The sequence below is a fragment of the Halichondria panicea genome, chromosome 13, assembly GCF_963675165.1.
Source record: "Halichondria panicea chromosome 13, odHalPani1.1, whole genome shotgun sequence".
Taxonomy (NCBI): Eukaryota; Metazoa; Porifera; class Demospongiae; order Suberitida; family Halichondriidae; genus Halichondria; species Halichondria panicea.
Genome location: NC_087389.1, coordinates 5,002,879 through 5,025,351, shown reverse-complemented (window position 1 = coordinate 5,025,351; position 22,473 = coordinate 5,002,879). Strand labels below are relative to the sequence as shown.

Below are 22,473 nucleotides of genomic sequence, written 5' to 3'. Positions count from 1 at the left end.
ACTTAATGTAATGATCTTTACCAAAAATGGACATTGATGCTTAGACACCTAATTATGCTAAAAATTATTCCGAGCATAATTTATCAGGGCCTACATTACACACTGTGCATATGGCAAATGACACTATCATTAGTAACATACAAATCTTGAGTATAAGCAATAAAAATAATGAACAATTTGTGCTATGCTAATAATAATTAATTTTTTTCTGATGTGTTCCGAGCGTTCACCTTTGACCCTCAGCGAGTCCCCATCCAATTTACCATGGTGACAATGGGACGGACTTTGACCTGGGCTTGATACTGATTTGATCTCTGTCGGGTTGTCATAGCGACTGTAGTCTGGAAACTCGGTAATAGTTTTAGAGAACTTGACTTTTGGAGCCGATCTCCTAGCGTCTCTACAGTGTGTGGGCGTGTGTGGGTGGGGGGTAATTTATAAAGAACAGAAATAATGCTGCAACTAAAGTGACTGCTATAGTGTACACACACGATTGGTAATACACAGTGACACTAGCAAGTGTATGCAATGGCCGAGTGGTCTCGCAGCAAAGTGTAGGGATAACTCACTCTGTGTGTCTCTGGCTCCTGGAGGACCTCTCACTCTTGCTATCAGCCTGGGAACAGAAATCAACATCAATCAAACAATGTAGGTGGCTACTAAAGTCTATACTGTTTGATACATTGAAACCTGTCTATACCCTACAAGTACATGCAGCCTCTATAATACAGCCAGGTTAATGGGCCCCAAAACCTCCATAGCATGTGTCCCTCTAATAATACAGCCAGGCAAGCTTCCATAGCATGTGTTTGTACCTGTGTTAGCAGGCCACCCTCTATAATACAGCCAGGTTAATGGGCCCCAAAGTCTCCAGAGCATGTGTCCCTCAATAATACAGCCAGGGTAATGGGCCCCAAAACCTCTGCCCGGTGCATGGCCACTACCAAACAGGTATGATACAGTGCGTACGTAACTCTATTGTATTGCACACAAGCTACACACATGTACAGTGTCTCTCACCTCATCTGACTTGTTGTAGAGGCGCTGTATGATAGGAGTAAGGGGGGAGAAGGTTCGGGTCATACCACTACCACGTTTACGAGCCTCTCCATTAGCATTCATACGCTGAGCTACTGACGTCATCTGCTTCCTGTGTGTGTGTGTGTGTGTGTGTGTGTGTGTGTGTGTGTGTGTGAGGGGGAGGGTATGTGTGTGTGTGTGGGGGGGGCGCAGTCATAGTGTGTGCAGTCATAGTGTGTGCATGTGTGTGCGTGTGTGTGTGGGGGGACACAGTCATAGTGTGTGTGTGTGCGTGTGTGTGTGGAGGGACACAGTCATAGTGTGTGTGTGTGTGTGTGTGTGTGTGGGGGGGGGTGCAGTCATAGTGTGTGTGTGTGCGTGTGTGTGTGGAGGGACACAGTCATAGTGTGTGTGTGTGTGTGTGTGTGGGGGGGGGGGGTGCAGTCATAGTGTGCGTATAGGTACACTAGTTATAATTCAAGCACGGACATGTTACAGTAGTTGAACATCTTTCAGCAGCCATAACTTTAGTACCGTGACCCCATTTACCATGGCATGACCCCAATTTCAAAAATTTTCTGAAAGCTTAGAAAGAGACTTTTCAAATGATGTATTTCAATCCAATATTTAGGTGTGGCCATAATTCAACTTTGAACCATGGGCTATTATTACATGGTATCGTGCTAAATCTGTCATCTCCCAAATATCTGGTACCATTTGAAAGGTCTTTTTCTAAGCTTTCGGAAAATCATAAAATTGGATCCACGGAATTCAAGTTATGGCGACTGAACGAGTCCACTAACCAATTGATTAAACGGGGGACATGTACATGTAGTACATACCTGCACATTAATTTATACTATTCACTCACTCTAACACTTCTTGGGGGGTGGCTGTTCGATAGTCAATGGTATTATGGTCCTCCCCTTTATCTGCCGCCTCATGACCTCTGTCCTCTGACCCTTGCGACCTCTTCTTAGCAGCAGGATCTGGGGGTACAGGGGGACGATTGGAGGATCGTTTAGGGGTAGTGGGTGGTTCAGGGGGCGCCTTCCGCACAGGTACTTGACCCCTGCTGAGGGGAGGGGGTTGATAATTAACTTTTCGCTTCATTTGATAGGATATAAAGAGAGCTACAGAAAACTTTATTTACCGTATTATGCTTGATCAGGAGCCGCGGCTACTAAATGTTTCATTTTGCTGGAAGAGGAGGCTACAATTCAAGAGAGGACACGTACTGTTCAAGAGCGGCTTTTATTAGCTCCAAAATATTTAGTTTGTCATTAAATTGTTATTTATAAACTTGAACTCTGCCATGAGAAAGTATTTGTGAAGCACTAACAAGCTGCTACTTGTAGCTACGTACATGTAGCTAGCTGCTGGTAATAATTGTTTTTGGCTGCCACGTGCAGAAATGCTAGAGTCAAAGTTCACTGAGGCTAGTATTTGAGAGCGGCTACTAAATGTTTCATTTTGCTAGCAAGGGAGGCTACTATTTGAGTGCGGCCTTTATACAAGAGCGGCCTTTGATCGAGCATATACGGCAATACAAGAGTGCTCTTGTTTGATAAAATTGGGTCAAATGGACCACGGATAATTACTAACTTTGGGCACAAAATAATTTCTGAGATACACCCACGGTTATATATACGAACACAACGAAATAATTACGTGTGTAGAATAATCATTACAGAGTGATTGCACTTACTTCTTATTGTCTGATGGTGCAGTAGCCCCTCCCCCTCCAGTGGGCGGAGTGTCCTGGTTCATGTGCAGTATTGATGCCATGAGGTCGACGTGATGTTCCCTCATCTTAGTCAGTCTCTCCTCGTGACTAGTCAGCAGTTTAGTAATGGCAGATTCATGCTCTTTCTCTAGACTGGAGAATGCATCTCGTAACTGTCCATTCTCCTTCTGTACACTGAGGGGGTGGGGTGGGTGTGGCAAGGGGAGGGGCTTATTACAGTAACAGTGCAGACAATTGAGTGGTGTAGTTAGGTTATCAACAATCAATACCGTATAGCGGGTAATTTTCGTTGGGCAAAATATTCGTGGTTTTCGTGGTTGAACACTAGCTGGACCACCAATATTTTACCCACGAATGAAGCGACCTTGACCACCTTTACCTGCAGTGAAAGCAGCAACTATGAACATACTATCCACAAAGTAACTAAATATTGCTCAACCACGAATATTTTGCTCCCCGAAAATTACTGGCTATACGGTAGACACTAGCAATTCTCCCAGTGACACACTCTCATACAGACTTGCACACATACACACACACTACACAATCCCTAATTAAAGGCCCTCCACTTACATAGCGAGCTGCTCAGCCATGTGTGTCAGTTCTCCGGAGAGTGCCCAACAAGTCTCGTACATCATGAGATAGCGGACACAGATATTCTGACCCATAGCATGGGCCCAATCCACCGGCTTCTTGTTCTCCCTGTCCGTGTGGACCATGCTGTAGCCAAAGTTCATGAGCAGCTGTGTGTGGGTGGTGTGTGTGTGTGTGTGTGTGTGGGTGGTGTGGGGGTGTGTGTGAGGTAGGGGAGTGATACAGCTAGACTTAGAAACTAAATATCTAAAAACATGATTGCAGTTATCGTTGCTACAGTAGCTATACGATATACACGTTTCAGACTTGAGCAAGCACTTATTACACTAACAGCACACATCTACCCACCCACTCACACATCCGCCCACTCACCTGTAGATAGTCGAGGTGTCCTCCCTGTGCTGCAAAGTGGGCGGGGGTCACACCAGACTCATCCAGTATATCTGTCACTTCTGACTGTTCGTTCCTCTTCTTCACCGTCTTGAGAAGCCACTCAAGGCACTTGGCCTGTCATGTGACGAGTACGTATACCATATGAATATCATGTGACAACTAGAATAAGTATTAAATGCTGTCAGTACAGTATACAAGAACAGTGGATTTTACTTAATTAAAATTTTTGCGTTCTATTAGAGAAACATGGTCGAATAAGCACACGCCCACTCACCCACGCAGATGTTCTCCTCCATCCTGTAGCCACTCTTACACTCATCACAGCCCTTGCTCCAGAGCAGCTCAGCTGACAAGAGATACTGTGTATGTGTGTGTGTGCGTGTGTGTGTGTGTGTGTGTGTGTGTGTGTGTGTATGTGTGTGTGCGTGTGTGTGTGGGGGGGGTGCAGTCATAGTGTGTATGTGTGTGTGTGTGGGGGGGGTGCAGTCCTGGTGTGTGCATGTGCGTGTGTGTGTGTGTGTGTGTGTGCGTGTGTACCACGGTACACACACACTAGAGTATTTTTGCCTGAAAGCAATCACTGCATAATCTCTAAACATATCATTATTTCACTGAGATCTCCATTAGATGGTATTTCAAAGGGAAATGAACAAGTTATACTGTACAGCTCGGGTACAGCTATTTGCATACAACTTGCAAACCTAAAATACTAACTGCATTACCACAAAACCACCATACAAGTGTGTGGGGTGTGTGTGTGTGTGTGGTGTGGGTGTGTGGTGTGTGTGGGGGGGGAACAGCCCATAGTGTTGTGTGTGTGTGTGTGTGTGTGTGTGTGTGTGTGTGTGTGGGGGGGGGGGTGCAGTCATAGTGTGTGTATAGGTACACTAGTTATAATTCAAGCACGGACATGTTGCAGTAGTTGAACATCTTTCAGCAGCCATAACTTTAGTACCGTGACCCCAATTTCAAAAATTTGTTGATTTTCTGAAATCTTAAAAAGAGACCTTTCGATGTGGCCATAATTTGTCATTTTTCGACTTTGAACCATGGGCTATTATTACATGGTATCGTGCTAAATTGTCATTTCCTAAAATATCTGGTACCATATAAAAGGTCTTTTTCTAAGCTTTCGGAAAATCATAAAATTGGATCCACGGAATTCAAGTTATGGCGACTGAACGAGTCCACTAACCAATTGATTAAACGGGGGACATGTACATGTAGTACATACCTGCACATTAATTTATACTATTCACTCACTCTAACACTTCTTGGGGGGTGGCTGTTCGATAGTCAATGGTATTATGGTCCTCCCCTTTATCTGCCGCCTCATGACCTCTGTCCTTTGACCCTCGTGACCTCTTCTGAGCAGCAGGATCCGGGGGTACAGGGAGACGATTGGAGGATCGTTTAGGGATAGTGGGTGGTTCAGGGGGCGCCTTCCGCACAGGTACTTGACCCCTGCTGGGGGGAGGGGGTTGATAATTAGCACAAGAATAATAAGAAGCACTAACAAGCTGCTACTTGTAGCTACGTACATGTAGCTAGCTGCTAGTAATAATTATTTTTGGCTGCCACGTGCAGAAATGCTAGAGTCAAAGTTCACTGAGGCTACTATTTGAGACTGAATATTGCTCAACCACAAATATTTTGCCCCCTGAAAATTAATGCGGGCTATACGGTAGACTCTAGCAGTAGCAATTCTCCCAGTGACACACTCTCATACAGACTTGCACACACACCACCATACACACACACTACACAATCCCTAATTAAAGCCCCTCCACTTACATAACGAGCTGCTCGGCCATGTGTGTCAGTTCTCCGGAGAGTGCCCAACAAGTCTCGTACATCATGAGATAGCGGACACAGATATTCTGACCCATAGCATCGGCCCAATCCACCGGCTTCTGGTTCTCCCTGTCCGTGTGGACCATGCTGTAGCCAAAGTCCATGAGCAGCTGTGTGTGGGTGGTATGTGTGTGTGTGTGTGGGTGGTGTGTGTGGGTGGTGTGTGTGTGTATGTGTGTGTGTGTGTGTGTGTGTGTGTATGCATGGTGATACAGGTTGACTTAGAAACTAAATATCTAAAAACCATAAATATGATTGCATTTTTTTCAGTTATCGTTGCTACAGTAGCTATGCGATACACACGTTTCAGACTTGAGCAAGCACTTATTACACTAACAGCACACATCCACCCACCCACTCACACATCCGCCCACCCCTATAACGCAGCGTGATGCATGAGAGTCTCTCCCCCAGTGTCCCTCACTTGGAAGAGGATCTTAGCCTCCTCCACTAGCCATTGGAGACACTCCACTGAACCACCCTAGTGGAGGGGGCAATGGTAGTCAATTATTAGGAGACTGAACACAAAATTGCAATCAATTTTCAAACACAATAGCGGGTTATTTTCAAGGCATTAATTTTTCGCAGATTGTCCAACTAAACATTTCGAGACTTTCGATGATAATTATACAGAAATGTCGGTGTCAAACGGACAACTAGTAACTGCCTATTAGTAAGTGTGTTCCCTGTACCTGTATAGCGAGCATGGCGGGTGTGGTGAATGAGTCATCTGGTATCTGCAGAGCGGAGGAGGGCAGTCCACTCTCCACTAGGAACTGTATGATGGGCAGGCGGGCAGTCTTGTGGGCCAGACTGAAGTGGTGCTCGTTACTACCGTACGTGTCCACCTCGTGACTGCTCAACATGTGATGCTATGTGGGGGGTAGGACCATTTCCAGTCCAACAAAACATGAGAGAATAGTGAAATCCTCAGGCTCTTTGAGAGGACAGGCATCCAGTTTAGCCCTCATACCTGCAGTGTGAAAACAAGAGTCTCAATTAAAGTGGATTAATCAATACATGTATAGGTACAGTGTAGGCAGGCCTTCATACTTGTGTACTAAGCAAAGCAATTAGTGAAGGAGCTTGTACATTAAAGAGCCCTAACAGATATATAACGCAGGGAACCATTGTCTAGTGTAGCATCTTCACACGCCCATAACTTGTTACAATGATCTAAAGCTATATAAAGGAGCACTGTTTAACGTTACACACACATGTACATTAATAAAGAGCCCTAAACTGAGCTACTACAATTAAGACAACTATCATCACCTGACAGCAACTTCCTGGCGGTGTAGAGGGAGCGAAATGGTTCCTCTGGTGGATCTCTCTTACTCTCCTCCATCCTGAGTTGAGTGACAGTCGTCCAATCGGCTGCTAGATGGTCTGCTATCCACTCCCGGAGGTCACTGTGAAGGTCACTCTCCATAACTTAGGTCAAATGAACACGACTGTCTTTAATTAAGATGTGACTGATTAGGGGGCTCACTCTCGAGTAGTGGTTCTCTCCACGTCTCCTCAATCTGACGGATGCTCAGGTTGTCTTGGTGAAGTTTCTCCTCACCCACACCCTCTGGTAATGGCAGCTCGTATGTAGGTACCTCAATGTCCACCACTGGAAGCCTGCACACGAGGATCACATGATCATTACTATACATACGGACATTGAACAAACGTACACACAACATAGAATGTTTAGGGTAGGTGTGATTGTGCTATAATGAAGGAGCTGCTTTCACCTGTCTTTTCTCCAGGCCTTGTCCACAACACTCGATCTCTCCAGGAGCCCAGAATTACGTTACGGTGTGCATAAGACAACTTGCTGGCCATGTGTTCTGTCCATATAATAATTATAATTATCTCTATAATTATACTGATATTGAATCATGACGTAATTAGTCCACAGTGCGTGGGTGTTGCTAAGTGTTCATACTGCGCATGCTCAGTTTAACTTTTCACATTCTACCACAACAATGTGTTGAAAAAAGCACAGCATCAATAATAAGCTCACACATTATAATTACAGAGACACAAACAACATCAAAGTAAAGAACAGTTATTTATCAGTTTCAGTTTCGGTCCGTATTGTCTACAATGAATCTACAAATGTCTGTAGCAGTGTCTCCTCTTCTCAGTCCTATGGCAATTTCCACCAAGGCCCTGAAGGTAGCTCTGGAAGGATTCACTCTTCGCCACACACTCAACGCATAAGCCACTCCTGTTTGATTGCCTTCGTAGTTTCCCTTTCGAGTAGCATCGCTTTTTTCAGCAGTAGTGAGTTCGAGTCTTCCAAGCAAGCCGGGTGTCATCTCAATGTGTTCAGCTACACAGTAGATGTCACTGTTGGGGATTTCTTGATTGAGCTGTTGATCAGTCACTCCAGTCTTCCTGCACACATCTTCCATTACAGAGGATGATTGCAATTTACCTGAAGAAAACGGCATATTCAATATCAAGCGGCAGTCTAATCGTATGATGTACTTATTAGCAAGCAATTAATATCCAGACTAGTATTTGCACGGAGCTTGTTTTAGAATTAACAGCCGCGGCTGAAAATGTTAGGGAGTACTAGTACTATGTACTTACCAGATTGTTGCTGCTGATCACTCAGTGTCATCTTTGTACACTTGTCTCCTGTAACAGAGGATGACGCACCTAATTGATTGGGAGAATAATAGAGCTGTTACATAAAGATAATAATAATTGCATAATGAATGTTATGAAAGTACTTCCATCACAATGCACTATACGCCGAATGTCCTCTAACCCCAGTATATGATTATGCATACACTGTTCTGTGCTTACTAGAGTATTGCTGCTGATCACTCTTTCTCTCAGTCTTCGTACAAGTACCTCTCGTAGCAGACGATGATGCACCTGATAGAAGGATTTGAGGAGAAACTAATTAATAATTGTAATGATCAAGCAAAATAACTTATCCACCGGAAACTTCCTTACTGGTATATTGATCACTCATTCTCATCTTCTTACACACCGGTTCACCTGAGGGGGATAATACAATGATTTGAAAATACTTTGTTATACTAATATAGTACACAAATATAAAAGCTGCAAATATTTACGTATAGTGCTACATAACTACCGGAGTATTGCAGCTGATGTCTCTTTCTGTCAGTGTTCAGATCTGAGGAGGCTTCACCTATAACAAAAGGAAACATAATAGTATAGTTACAATTTACCTGAAGGTATTACAGTATATGATTATTCAGTAATCTATTGTATATGTATACTTATACCAGATTGTTGCTGCTCATCACTGAATGTCATCTTTGTAGACATGTCTCCTGTAACAGAGGATGACGCACCTAATTGAGTGGGAGAGATAATAGAGCTGCTACATAAAGATAATAATTGCATAAAGATAATAAAGAATGCTATGAAGTACTTCCATCACAAAGCACTATACGCCGAATGTCCTCTAACCCCAGTATATGATTATACATACACTGTTCTGTACTTACCAGAGTATTGCTGCTGATCACTCTTTCTCTCAGTCTTTGTACAAGTACCTCCCGTAGCAGAGGATGGTTTTCCTAATTATGAGTAAAATATATTAATAAGTGTATGTATGGCCATGCAAAGTTAATTTGTAGTTTCTCAGGCCCTCGCGCTTGGAAATTGGCAGCTTTACAAAAAAGAAATATCACGTGACGACCTCAAATTAAATCACAGAAAATGATAAATTTGTATGGTTTTTTGGTCATGAATAATTATAATTATGACTAAAATTAATTAGTAGAAATTATGCACTTCCGCTTATTGAGGAAGTTAGGGGTGTGGTTCAATTAAAAATCTATGAATATCATTATCATTAAATATTTAATGTCTCAATCCGCTTGCTATTTTAGGAATAATAGCCTGAGAAACACCAAATTGACTTTGCATGGCCTATACTGAATTTTAAAGTGTTAATTGATAGAAGAAAAGCCCAATGCATGTGTCTCACCGTCCAGCACCTAGTTACTACTGATACGTGGTGAAGTGAAAAAAATGCACAAACACTGAAAATATAGTTACCTGTGATGCTATCAGCCAAATTGATGAGATCCACAGTGGGCCTTTTGAGACCATCTGACAGGAGACTCCATGTTACATGTTGTGTACTCAGGAGCTTGGCCAACATTTCACGCAAGCACAACACATTATCTTCACGACACTTGATATTGATGTTGGTGAGATCAGGATGAGTTAGACCTAGAGCCAATCCCAGGTTGAACCAGTGAGGGCTGGCACTTTTAAGTTTCTCGTAAACATGTTGCAGATCGGTCATTGTCAAAGCCTGTACAAAACAACAATCTCAACAGGGTTTTATTTGGTGGGGATTTCATTATAGTGATGGTTCATTGCCGCTCGGAAATACCTTCTAGAGGAAACTCAATGGGAATACAATTGAGGGGTTCTGGTGAACAATATTCTTAACAGGGCAGATATAGTAATGAATTCCTGGGGTCACGAACCCTCTAGATATATACATGTCATCAACACCCTAATATCATGCACGTGCACCATTTGCTCCCCTTGCCAAAATGTCAGGAGGATAAGTAGATACAAGATTTAGAGTACTGCCTACCTTGTGCACGTTCAGCAGATGAGGAAATTTCTCTGCGATTAGAATGATGTCACTCTCAGGGATTTCTTGATCTAGTTGTTGGTCCCTCACTCCAGTCTTCTTACACACATCTTCCATTACTGTAACAGAGGACAATTCACCTGAACATAACAAAAAAAACAAGTAAAAATATTGGGTCAAAAAGTAATTATTCGTGACATATATAATACTATACCGTATAGCGCGAAATTTTCGAGGCACTTATATTTCGTGGATTGGCCTCTAAAAGCCATTTCGTTGCACAATGTTCGCGGAATGACTGCTTACCGGAAGCCACGCCTTTAAATCTTGCACGTTATAGCAGGTAAAGAACGATTTTCGTGGACTTAATTTTCGTGTAGGATTGCTAACCCACGAAATCCACGAAAATTAAGCCCCTCGAAAATTTCGCGCTATACGGTATATTATAAGCGACATAACAGCAACCAATGGAGATTTTTTAGGACACTGTTAAGTCTGAGTTGGCGCTACAATTACAGTGCAGCATCCATGCAGCTTATAGAGAGTAGATTACCACAACTGTGTGAGTGGCTGTACTTAAATTAATGTTGATAATTATCTTTTGATTGAAACCTTTCTAAGAAATGGTGCTGATACCATTGTGTAGGTAAATGACCAAGCTACAAAAATGTTTCTATGGAAACACGAGGTGGTGGGTTTGGGGGGATTAATAAGAACAACAGCAAATTGTTATAGTGGGTATAATCGACTAACCTTAAACAGCTAAGGTCTCAGACTTCATAAGTTAAATGGTTTAGGTATCCTTTATGGGTCTACAAATGTCCACAGTGTCTATAATTCATGATTTACTAGTTTTTAGGTATACCTTTGGTTAGAGTAATAACTTCTGAAAAATTAATACATAGCTTCTATAACATTATAGCTTTCAAATTTCTGTAAGTAAGTTCACAGATAAAGGGGCTACATACCGGAGTATTGCTGCTGATGACTCTTTCTCTCAGTCTTCATAAGAGTATCTCCCGTAGCAGAGGATGGTTTTCCTAATTGAAGGGAAACATAATTATAATAATTGTTACAGTAATGAAAGCACCGCGGGTGCTGATACCTCAATGGAGGTGCCAACGCTACATAACATAAAGCTGCTAATAGCATTAATGAATTTGCTGCATGCAGGCAGAATCCAGAGCAGAGTCCAAAATCACAGGGAAACTGAAAGAGTGCATGGGTAATGATTGACCATGATTGTTCAAGTATAAGATTAATGGCAGCATCAGCAGCTCTCTTCTCACTCTTGTGAAACAGTATGACTATTCAGTATCCGTAATCTAACAAGTGATAGTAAAGCCATGTACTTACCAGATTGTTGCTGCTGATCACTCAATGTCATCTTTGTACACATGTCTCCCGTAACAGAGGATGACGCACCTAATTGAGGGGGAGAGATAATAGAGCTGTTACATAAAGATAATAATGAATGTTATGAAAGTACTTCCATCACAATGCACTATACGCAGAATGTCATCTAACCCCAGTATATAATTATACATACACTGTTCTGTACTTACTAGAGTATTGCTGCTGATCACTCCTTCTCTCAGTCTTCGTACAAGTACCTCTCGTAGCAGACGATGATGCACCTGATAGAAGGATTTGAGGAGAAACTAATTAATAATTGTAATGATCAAGCAAAATAACTTATCCACCGGAAACATCCTTACTGGTATATTGATCACTCATTCTACACACAGGTTCCATTACAGGGGACGATGGACCTGAGGGGGATAATACAAAGATACGAAAATACTTTGTTATTCTAATATAGTACACAAATATAAAAGCTGCAAATATTTACGTATAGTGCTACATAACTACCGGAGTATTGCAGCTGATGTCTCTTTCCTTCAGTGTTCACATCTGAGGAGGCTTCACCTGTAACAAAGGGAAACAAAGATAATTTTTTTAATATTGCTGAACAATGCACTTACCAGAACCTTCGCTATTGTCCAGCCAGATTCTATGTTGGTCACTGAGCTCTCCCCACTCACGTGCATGAAGGGAGCACATCCAATAGCCATCCACACTCACATCGGCAACGTGCAACTTGTTTCCACTCTTCTTGCATGGGCAAAAGATCGCTGCTTTAGGTGTATCATTGTTGTAATTCAAAACAACACAAGCAGCTTTGATGGATTCCATTAGTTGAGAACAAACTATGGGACACAACTCTTTGCGTAATGGAGGGGGGGCTTCGACATACACTTCAATACGGGAGAAGGAATCAACCAATGAGATGACACAAGGACGACTCGGAATTCGAAATTGAATACAATTCTTAGCGAAAAGTATCGGACCACTTGAGGGGAGAACAGCTTCCCAACCAAGCCTCCGCATTACATCAACAACCGTACAGCAGAAGACACCAGAACGAATACACCCACTAGGGAAGTGAATAGCGAGGGGGACAGATGAGGAACGGACTTTGTCCAGTTCAGCAATGGGAGCAGATTTAAGTAGAGATGGCATGAAGAACTCGACTTGGTGGGTAGTGGACTCCACTAGTGGAATGGGAGCAATCACGAGAAGCTTTTTCATGATCAACAGCATATCTTCTGGAGAAAAGATGCCTTCAACGTAATGCTTCTCAAAGAATCGTAGGAACTTTAAATTGATTATGCCTTCGTCTCGAAATCTCTTCCATTCGGCCTCGATCCCTCCTGAGCTTAGAGTAGAGTGTGATTTGACTTCAGCACTCCTCAGGGAGATGGCGTGCTGTGAGAGTTCGGTGATTTTGTCTAGTGGAATCTGGGCATCCACAAACACTGTGTTGGGGAGAATGGAGGGATAGTAGTGCGCTATACACACCTCGTCAAAGAAGTCCAGAGCAGCTTCAAGATCTTGGAGCGCATAACGAAATCGAGTGGCTAATCGGAGACATTCTTGCTTGCTTAGTACACCTCGCTCGAGAGTGGCAGATAAACTCTGGAGAAGTGAATCCAAGAAGGACCACCAGATGGGCATTTTGACTTGTAGTGGAATAGAACGCTCAACAGTAATTCTAATCCTATTGGCAGTGGCCAGTGAATCATCATCTCGGCTGATCGTGTTGAGGCCAAAAATCAGATTGTTCAATCCAAGATCTTCGTACACCAAAAGCTTCTTGATATCAGGTGGCAGCATGTCGAGAATTTCTTGATTCCTCTTGGTAAGTGTATTCAAGCTCTTGAGCTGATCCAAGAATGTGCCCACAAAGATCATCTTCGGCTTCTTGTCCTGTGAGGTATGGGACTCAATGGATCGAATGAGACTCTGAAGTGTCTCCCCGAGGGTCATGTGAGATGCATGAGGACTACCAACAAGTTGCCCATCCTTGTAGTACTCGTCAGAAGGGAAACTGGAGAGTTCGTCAATCAAACGCAGGACTATCAACGCCACCGAAATGTGCTTGATGAAGAGAGGACTGATGTCGTGGAATTGGGGTTGTCCTCCACAGTCGGTAACGTACACCCAGTTGGAATCAAACAGTTCACCTTCTTGCTGGTCACTGCTCGACAGTTGGTCAGTTCCCTGTGAGGCTGGCTTCAGCTCTTCTGCCACACCACTCACTACACTCGCTATCACTTCATCGATGGCTTCGTCCAACTTTGCAGAGCCAGAAATTTCATCGGAATCGTTGCTCGAACTGCAATCAGAAAATGGCTCATCGGAATCAGAAAGTTGCTCATCGGAACCAGATATCGATCTTGGCTCGGTTGTGGTCATCTTCTTCAAGCTTTCGGCAACCCTTGATGCCGTAGATGGATCAGTGCTTTCTTTTGGTAGCTTGGCGATGATTTGAGCTAGTAGATTGCGCAGTTTTGACTGAGACATCTCTTCCCAGCCTCTTCCAGTTGACCTGAATTTTGCGTTGGACACAGGTCGAATGCGTACTGGCTTTTCCATACAAGGAGTGCTGTCTCGCTGCAGTGGAGGGGGCTTGTTAGTTAGCAGGTGCTTGAGGTTGGTCTTCCCTGTTCCCGCCGGTCCAAACACGAGCATGTTGACAATGTTGACCAAGACGTGTCCGTGCTTCATCCCCTCATCAAACAACCGCTTAGATTCTAAACAGGATGTGTGAATGTAACTAACTAGATGCAATACTTCACAGCTAGGTGACAAGACTATCGTAGAAACTGGATTATTAGCGCATGCGCTCATGCATGGGGTCAATAGCTACTTATATTCGAGAATGCGCCTATAATGCAGTTATATTCTAGCCCCACCCAGTAACCGGATATATCATGATTATATATGTTCAGTTCAATTTACAGTTCACTTTAAATTCATATCATTATACATATTGACAAGGAACTTGGAACAAAAGGACGTCTCACATTCTCTCAGCATGATCAGACAAGGTAACAGCATGCCCAGAGAGTCCTTCCAGATAGATATCACCAGCTATAATTATAGCTACCATGCACTGTACAAGCTAGCTCATAGGAATCAATTCAAAATGTTCACCAAATAATTATTATTATCTTTCGCATGCGTAGCGGGTAATTTTCGTGGGGTAAAAATTCGTTCAAATCGAACACGGTGATGTTCGTGAGTCAAAATGTCCATTGCCTGCACTGCATTGCATGCGTTCTGGTCAACCACGCCTAGGTCAGCTTGCCCACGAAAATAATAACGAATATTTTAATTACCCCACAAAAATTATCCGCTATACGGTAGTCTGTCAATTGGCTTGGCATAATCAACCCTACAGGTTAGGTAGTCCATTGGTTTGGATATAGCCTCAACAAAACAAGTTATTAGTGTTTCAGATTTTGATGTTAAAGTCTCCCACACGCCTCAGGGTTAATTGCATTGACATTCTGCGCAACCAAGACAGTGTGAAAACACAATACAATAACAGTACTTGTGATCACACATACATGTTGTATTGTAAACAAAATTACATCAAATCATACGTAACTTGGTGCATGTACAATAGAGTACATTGAGTGTGGAAGGCAACTAGGTAGCTCTAGTTATACAATAGAAAAGCATTTAATGGAAATACCGGCATTGATCTGCTACAAACAATGGATACAGCAGCTGTACGTACATAAAACTTTAAAGCTTGCTAAGTGAGTGACCCACCAATGACAGGGAATGTGGCTGATCATTACAGGAATGTGCGAATTAACATGATGATGTCACTAAGTACACAGTACAACGTTACCAACCCAATCACTCAATCACAGTGACTGTACATGTATGTGCGCATATATTGATGCAATGTCCGATAAACAGTATCCATAATTAATTATAACACATGTACCACAGTGTGTGGAATATAGTCAAAGGAACAATGCTCTAGCTTGATCAAACCAGGACCACATGGAAGGGAGTAAGCAACTAATACACACCATATAAATACATGTCAGGTATGTCAAACACACTTGTAGTAATGTAATTTGTGTGTGTTGACCAAGGCTAGGCGGGCTAATCATAGATTAAGTCTACGCATGTGCTTGTGCAATTAATCCATGATTTGAGTGGTTGCATACAAACCTTATTAAGGTAATGAAAGAGGTGAAGCCAACAGTTTAATAAGAGCGGGATTACCAACATTGAAACATTGAGACAGCGAACAACAGCTGTACGTACACACTACATGTATACAGTAGAGGACAGATTAAAGTTTATGATGCGTTTGTTAACCCGAGGCACTCCACGGGCTATAGTAGTCAATCTGTGTGTCTGTGGATATGAGTCTATACTCACCCGGATGTGATAGCACTGTATTGGTACCATGGATAGCCTCAACACAACAAGGTTTTATAATATTAAAGGTTAAAGCTTTGTTGTCGAGCAAAAGCTAAAAAGCATGAACTGCACTGCAAGTTGGCCTAGATATACACGTGACTTTGACTCGAGGCTGTAAACGTATAGACCTCAAACTAACACCGAGGGTATGCACTTCAGTTTGATTCTGTTGCACAAACAAAATAATTGTTTTTGTGCATGTGCGCTCAAGCTTGCAATATATAGGTACTGAGAGCAAAAACATTTTAACTTTCCTCGTAAATAATTGGAAAATGCAGAGCGGGATTACAAACATTGTACAATGGATTTTATACGTACAGTCTACTAATAACTATAGTCACGGTAGAGGACAAATTAACGTTTCTGTTCTGTTTGCATATAATTATAGTCTCTGCATTTGTGCTGATTCTGTTGCACAAGCCAGTGGGAAATGCAGTAGCTAGGAAGGTACTGAGAGCGAGCGGAAAACATTTGAACGCCCAAGCACAGGAAGCCACACCCACTTTCCTGCGCATGACAGGTGTGGTCACTAAACGTACAAAAGCTCAATCTGAATACCTAGTGCTGCTCACTGCTTATGAATAGCTCCACTTTAGCTTATACTATAAGGCCTAGAGGGGTGCTCATCTCATAGCTGGATAAGCAAAACAATTGTTTTTGTGCATGTGCAATCAAGCTTGCAATATCAAACCACTAATCATATTCATAGTAATCAAGGCTGATAATGTAAACACAGTAATCACTAAACCATGCACAGGTGGTACAGTCAAATTCCTCAGTCACCAAATATTCCAGTTATATGGTACTATATGCGAACGAAACAGAAACTTTAATTTGGCAAGTTGCTACAGGTACGAGTGATTGCAACTATGAGCATCAACACTCACTGTACTATAAAGTTCCTTGCTCCCCTCACCTTCCTTTCTCAGTATCTCCTCTCCTTCTCTTCGCGTCTTAGCAATCACATTCTCATTATCATGTATCCACCCCTCATACACTTGTATATCTGAGGCACACTTCTTGATCTTCCCCTCCACCTCCTCCAGCTGTCCCTGCAGTTGTCTCCGGTCCTGGTCAGTGATGTCACCAGACAGTCTCCGTTGGAGGGCAGCTCTTCTCTGGGGGAATATATATTATATATACGAATGAATGAACATTTTACCAAATACAACATGCAGCTGATACAAATCACTACTGCACGTTATAAGGTTAACAAATTGCGTACAATCCACATAACAAAATATAAAGGTCAGCAACTACCAACCAGTAAAAGTGGACTACTTATAAAACAAAAAGGTAGACAAAAAGCAACCATTCATCATACAATGGACAGTACATGTACACACATTATCGTATTGCTAGACTACGTGTACGTGTACTACTCTTACCGCGAGTTAACACTCACCGTCTCATGGCTCTTCAGTTGCCTCTCATACACAGCCTTCGTCTGACCAAGGTAAACAAAACAAGAGTGAGTTTTAGACTGTGTGTTTGAGGTCACACAATATGAGTTTTCTATAGGAGCAATCAATCAGTGTAGTTACAAACGGATGCACATGCATGAGATGCACGGTATGATTGCCAACATTGTTTGACTCACTTTCTATCGTTCCAGATTATCAGTAACCAGGGAAATGTATAGAGAGAGAAAACAATATAATCATAAACCTGTACATGCATGTCGATAATTTTATATTCTAGGGTACAAGTTGAATGTTATGCACGAGAAGCTAACAATACACATGCATATACCATATTGCCGGTAATTTTCAGGGGGGAAAAACATTCGTGGTTGAGTAATATTTAGTCACTTTGTGGATAATATTTTTGTGGTTACTGCTTTCACTGCAGGTAAAGGTAGGCAATGTCGCTTCATTCGTAGGTAAAATATTCGTGGTCTGCATGAGCTCCAACCACAAATATTTTGTCCCCTGGAAATTACCAGCTATATATACGGTATACAATTCAAGCATTACTGACACAAGTACAGTCACAAGTCAGTGCAGTGTCCCGCTCACCTTCTGTTTAGTCCAATGTGACACCAGCATCAGACAGTACACATGGAAACAGAGAGAGGGGGATGATGGTAGGAGCAGTGTGCATACTGTAACTTACATGCTGATGTTCCAGTAATCATTAGCAGTAGTCACATTAACCAGAAGTAGGACACGGACATGTAGAGAAAAGAACATGTTCAAATACACAAATGCATTCACACATGTAACAGTATACATCAATTATTGCAAGTACACGTCTGTACAGCATAAAACTATCAAGAGCATGCAGTACCAATCCTATACGTACACAAGTCAGTCTATATAGTGGATATACAATGGACAAACTACTTAGCTAGCACACACATTGACAAAAAAACAAAAAAACAAACTCACATCCTGTTGTTGAGTAACAGTCCACAGAGGGTACATGTGAGGAGAGAGTGATATGAACACACTGGTAGTAAATCAGTACACACACTGGCTAGTACACACACAAGTACTCAGTACTATCAATGGCAGATAATGGAAAGGTCAGTGGGTGGGTCAGTGGAAGGGACGGTAAACGGTACAACAATTAAGCATTTTACATGTACAACTTTGATACGTATGATTTTGTTTGTCATACAATATACAATACATGCACTCCACGAGACACACACACAATCACAACATACCTCAATGTAACCCTGAGAAACATCAAATGGTACATGTGAGGGAGAGATTTACACATACAAGACATCAGATCAGTTGAACGCTGGTGTGTATGGGACTGACTATACACATAGCAACAAGTGGAATTACTGTTACTGTTAAAATTATTTAATGAAAGCACCGCAGGTGCTGATGCCTCGGTGGAAGTGCAAAAGCTGCATAACATAAAGCTACTAATAGCGTTTTTACACACACATTATATCATGAATTTGATGAACAATCTTGCATTGAATTTGCTGCATGCAGGCAGAATCCAGTATCACAGGGAAACTCAAAGAGTGGGTAATGATCGGCCATGATTGTTGTTTAAAACGATCGATGCGAAAAGTTCAAGCCAATGGCTGCATCAGCAGAGCCTTGCAGCTCTCTTCTCACTGTTGCAGCTACCAATACCTAGTGTTCTAGTACAGAGCAATAACTACTAAGTAGAGTAGCAACACTCCATGGACAAGTTTCGCTACGCACTTTTCTGAAAAGGCTGCAATGGCATTCCAAGTAAGCAAAACTAGGCATAAATCGAGAACAAAGCATTATTTTGCAAATCCACGAATTAAAATCCAAGTAAACATGACTAGAAGCCTATAGAAACTCTTACTTGCACTTGATTCATCCTTGAGCAGCTGTAGCAGTCTACACAGACACACACACACACACACACACACACACACACACACACACACACACACACACACACAAACACACACACACACACACACACACACACACACACAAACACACTACCGTATACCTCGCTTGTGTATGCGCACCGAGGCATAATTATTTATACATCTAGACCTGGTACATTAAAGTTTTTGGTAACAATCTTGAGAAATCAAAAATTTAATTAGTTGAGGAATTTACATGTATGTACACATGCATGCAATGTCACGTACATGTGTGGTATTTCCAACTTGTGCGGACAAATAATGAGACTATACAAGCTAGAGTGTTTGCTGTTTGGAAATTCAATTTTTATGTACCGTACCCTCGCAAAATATGCCCACCCTTTTCTGCAAAAGTCTAGGCTTATTAGGGGACTGGGCGTTTAATCGCGAACGGCGAGTTTTCATTCGAATATACGCCCACCTGCGGCCTCAAATCGAGGTTTACACTTCGCTCTATGACAATTCTTTTGTATTTTCATTTTAATACATAGTATAAACATTTCATTGACAACAACAATGTTATAAACTAATGCATGAGTATGATTAAAGCATGACAAGAGAATGAACATGAAGAAGTGTTGCTTGATGTAGCAGAAACTTCCCGAAGAATGGTAGGGCATACTCCTACAGAGCAGCTATCCGGCAGTACTTTATTTCAGAAAACCAAGGCAAAAAAATTAGCCGATAACTTTCTTGGACTTTGTGTTTTCCTTTCCCAGCATATAGGACTACTTGTTCCCTGCATATACATCTTCAAGGGCAAATAGATCCATACAGAGATGGTTATATGTCTGCTCTTGGTCCAGCAAGGAGTTACTAGCTACTACCTAAAACTTCCTTTCTTCACTAAAATTAATAGTGAACATGTGGCATTCAGCTACTGCGCATGCTCAACTCCATATTGGGTGGGCTTATAATCGAGTGAAAATACCCTCGTGCAAGAACTTCGAAGCAAAAGAGGGAATGGGCGTTTATTCAAGATAGGCTTATTTTTGCGAGGGTACGGTACATGTAAATCTACCGGTAAAACAATTTGGGTAAGTTTGGAGCATGTGTAATGTGCCCTGGCCTACACCTGGGGTAACCACAAACTGGGAGGCTGATATCGTCCTCGTAGCCGTGGTCTACCCTATACGAGGGAGACAAGGGACACACACTAGTCATGCTAGGTAACCAGTATACATTTTAGTGTGGGGACATTGAGCTCACCTCCTACAGTATAGTCCAAATCAGTGTGTGGTCCAACATAGGAATGAGTGTGTGCATGGGAAAAGACAAATACGATAATGTACTAAGAAAAGAATTAAAAGTACAACTAATAAGTTTTGTGGGCCTCGACTAATACCAAGTTGGCAATAATTATGCAAATTAATTTTACGATTTTCTAAGTAAAAGTTCCTACAGTAACTATAAAAATGAGTGTACACGTGCAAACACAACTTACAAGCTGTTGATCCAGAGAGGGAGAGTCCACAGGGCAAACATGTGGGAAGATAGTAAATGAATGATTACGAGGTTGAATGAGATCATACAATTTCCCTTAATAAAACTATGGCACACAAGAGTAATAATGGGGAAGTATAGAAACATCACAGAATATGCACTAAATACTCTGACAACACACACCAACTTACACGCTGTTGTTTCAGAGGGTCAGTCAAAGGTGAGGTGGATATGCATGAAATGGAAGGCATTAGTGCAGTTTCATGATACAGGGGAGGGGAAACAATTGTGGACAGCTAAACAAGCAGACTCACTTGATTAACCATGCATGATATGCATACTTTTGGGTACTCAGTCTGCCCCGTATTTGCAAGACAAGACAGGAAATACATACCACAAACAAAAACATTGTTTTAATGAAATTCATAATCATATAATGAGTTCATAATGATGACACCAAGAGTTCATTAGGAAGAGTATACGCAACTCCACTTAAAACCATAGGGGGCGTTTCTCCAACCTTACGTCGCAACCACATGCTGTTGTATAAACTGTGAAATCAAATTAATTTGCAATGAATAACATAGTGATGTTTGTGATAATTATCACTAATGTTATTCATTTACAACTGCCAGTAGTACTTTTTGTGTACAGTCTATTGGAGTTGCGTACTCTTCCTAATGAACTCTTGATGACACCCAACAACTCTGCCAGATTGTGAATTTCCTAAGCTTATAACACAGACCATTTACTGAACTAGAACTTGTTACTAGGAGATAAATTAGTTCAATATATGGAATGTATTGACTCAGCAAGTTTGGACTAGATGGAGATAGTGTGAACAGCTTGCACAAAAATTCAAACATTCTGAATAGTCTCTGTGGTTGGTGGAACTCATGGCTGCATATCTCCAGATGTGAAAGGAACCAGTGACTGCCTAAAGTAGTGCATCTGATGCATGTGTATACTTAGCAGCAAGCTAGAAGGGTTGAAGTCATTCATGATGTGTTCTACGCTATTGCCAAGTTGTGTATTTATGTCAAAGTTCATGTAACTGCTTTGCAAACACCATTCATTTGTATGGCATTTACCTTGAATATGTTGTTATTCAGATTCTTCTTTAGCTTGCTACGTCGATGGTGAACAGGTTGCTCAAAAAAATTCAAACTTTCGGCAATCATTTAACACAACTTTATGCTAGTTTGACCCAAATTCATAATTTAAACTGTCTTCTTACAACTTAGATAGCCTTTATTTTTATCAAAAACAAAGAAAAACTGTTCTCTTTATGAGGCAACTTGTAGCACTTCCTGTCTTACAACATTTGGGGTCTTAGGGCAGACTGACTACGAGTAGATCTACTTGTCTCAATTACGGAATAGTATCACATTCAGTCAAGGGCATATACAGAGAAAAGGGCACCATATTCTCAGAACTGCCCACAAAAACGCCCACGCATAACCTTTGACCGCACAAGGTAAATCAAAGTCTTTTTTATATATATATATATATCTGCAGGTACTAGGTACTTACTAGGTAGCTAGCTAGCTCGATTGCATAGTAAAACTAGTTCTCAGCAGCAGCATGGCTCGTACTAACGAAGTTAAAAAATAGGCGACCTATAGCGTTCAATTGGAGACGGATCGACCTGGGGTCGAGGCT

General features: G+C 41.9%; 2 protein-coding genes and 1 long non-coding RNA gene across 12 annotated transcripts in view; all 3 read right to left on the bottom strand.

Moving 5' to 3' along the window:
* The window catches only part of LOC135346877 (uncharacterized), a 74,634-nt gene that overhangs the window by 14,595 nt on the left and 37,566 nt on the right, over nucleotides 1–22,473 (bottom strand). The window contains exons 1-13 of one of the 8 annotated variants that reach the window (XM_064544642.1): nucleotides 12,188–16,996; nucleotides 12,075–12,131; nucleotides 11,906–11,974; nucleotides 11,768–11,839; nucleotides 11,559–11,627; nucleotides 11,171–11,242; nucleotides 10,203–10,342; nucleotides 9,650–9,911; nucleotides 9,094–9,165; nucleotides 8,869–8,937; nucleotides 8,715–8,771; nucleotides 8,555–8,614; nucleotides 8,417–8,488 (exon numbers count right to left, since the gene is read on the bottom strand). In XM_064544642.1, coding sequence (XP_064400712.1) covers nucleotides 8,417–8,488; nucleotides 8,555–8,614; nucleotides 8,715–8,771; nucleotides 8,869–8,937; nucleotides 9,094–9,165; nucleotides 9,650–9,911; nucleotides 10,203–10,342; nucleotides 11,171–11,242; nucleotides 11,559–11,627; nucleotides 11,768–11,839; nucleotides 11,906–11,974; nucleotides 12,075–12,131; nucleotides 12,188–14,396 — 3,280 coding nt within the window. In that variant the 5' untranslated portion in view covers nucleotides 14,397–16,996. Of the gene's footprint in view, nucleotides 1–8,416; nucleotides 8,489–8,554; nucleotides 8,615–8,714; nucleotides 8,772–8,868; nucleotides 8,938–9,093; nucleotides 9,166–9,649; nucleotides 9,912–10,202; nucleotides 10,343–11,170; nucleotides 11,243–11,558; nucleotides 11,628–11,767; nucleotides 11,840–11,905; nucleotides 11,975–12,074; nucleotides 12,132–12,187; nucleotides 17,004–22,473 lie in introns of those variants that run through there. The other 7 variants (XM_064544643.1, XM_064544646.1, XM_064544649.1 and 4 more) reach the window with 7 other exon arrangements.
* On the bottom strand, nucleotides 110–1,169 carry LOC135346929 (uncharacterized). The gene is made up of 2 exons (XR_010398141.1): nucleotides 570–1,169; nucleotides 110–400 (listed from the first exon to the last, which is right to left on the bottom strand). It is a non-coding gene; the product is annotated as an uncharacterized LOC135346929 (long non-coding RNA).
* On the bottom strand, nucleotides 1,873–5,401 carry LOC135346915 (pre-mRNA splicing regulator USH1G-like). Of its 3 annotated transcripts, none has more exons than XM_064544700.1 (6): nucleotides 5,018–5,401; nucleotides 4,029–4,113; nucleotides 3,734–3,868; nucleotides 3,341–3,510; nucleotides 2,729–2,941; nucleotides 1,873–2,095 (listed from the first exon to the last, which is right to left on the bottom strand). In XM_064544700.1, exons 2-6 carry the CDS (start codon nucleotides 4,071–4,073, stop codon nucleotides 1,888–1,890), a joined length of 771 nt encoding a protein of 256 aa, XP_064400770.1. In that variant the 5' UTR covers nucleotides 4,074–4,113; nucleotides 5,018–5,401; the 3' UTR covers nucleotides 1,873–1,887. The 3 variants fall into 3 exon arrangements, with proteins under 3 accessions (XP_064400770.1, XP_064400771.1, XP_064400772.1); XM_064544701.1 differs by having other exon boundaries at nucleotides 1,873–2,092; XM_064544702.1 differs by having other exon boundaries at nucleotides 1,897–2,009; nucleotides 5,018–5,395.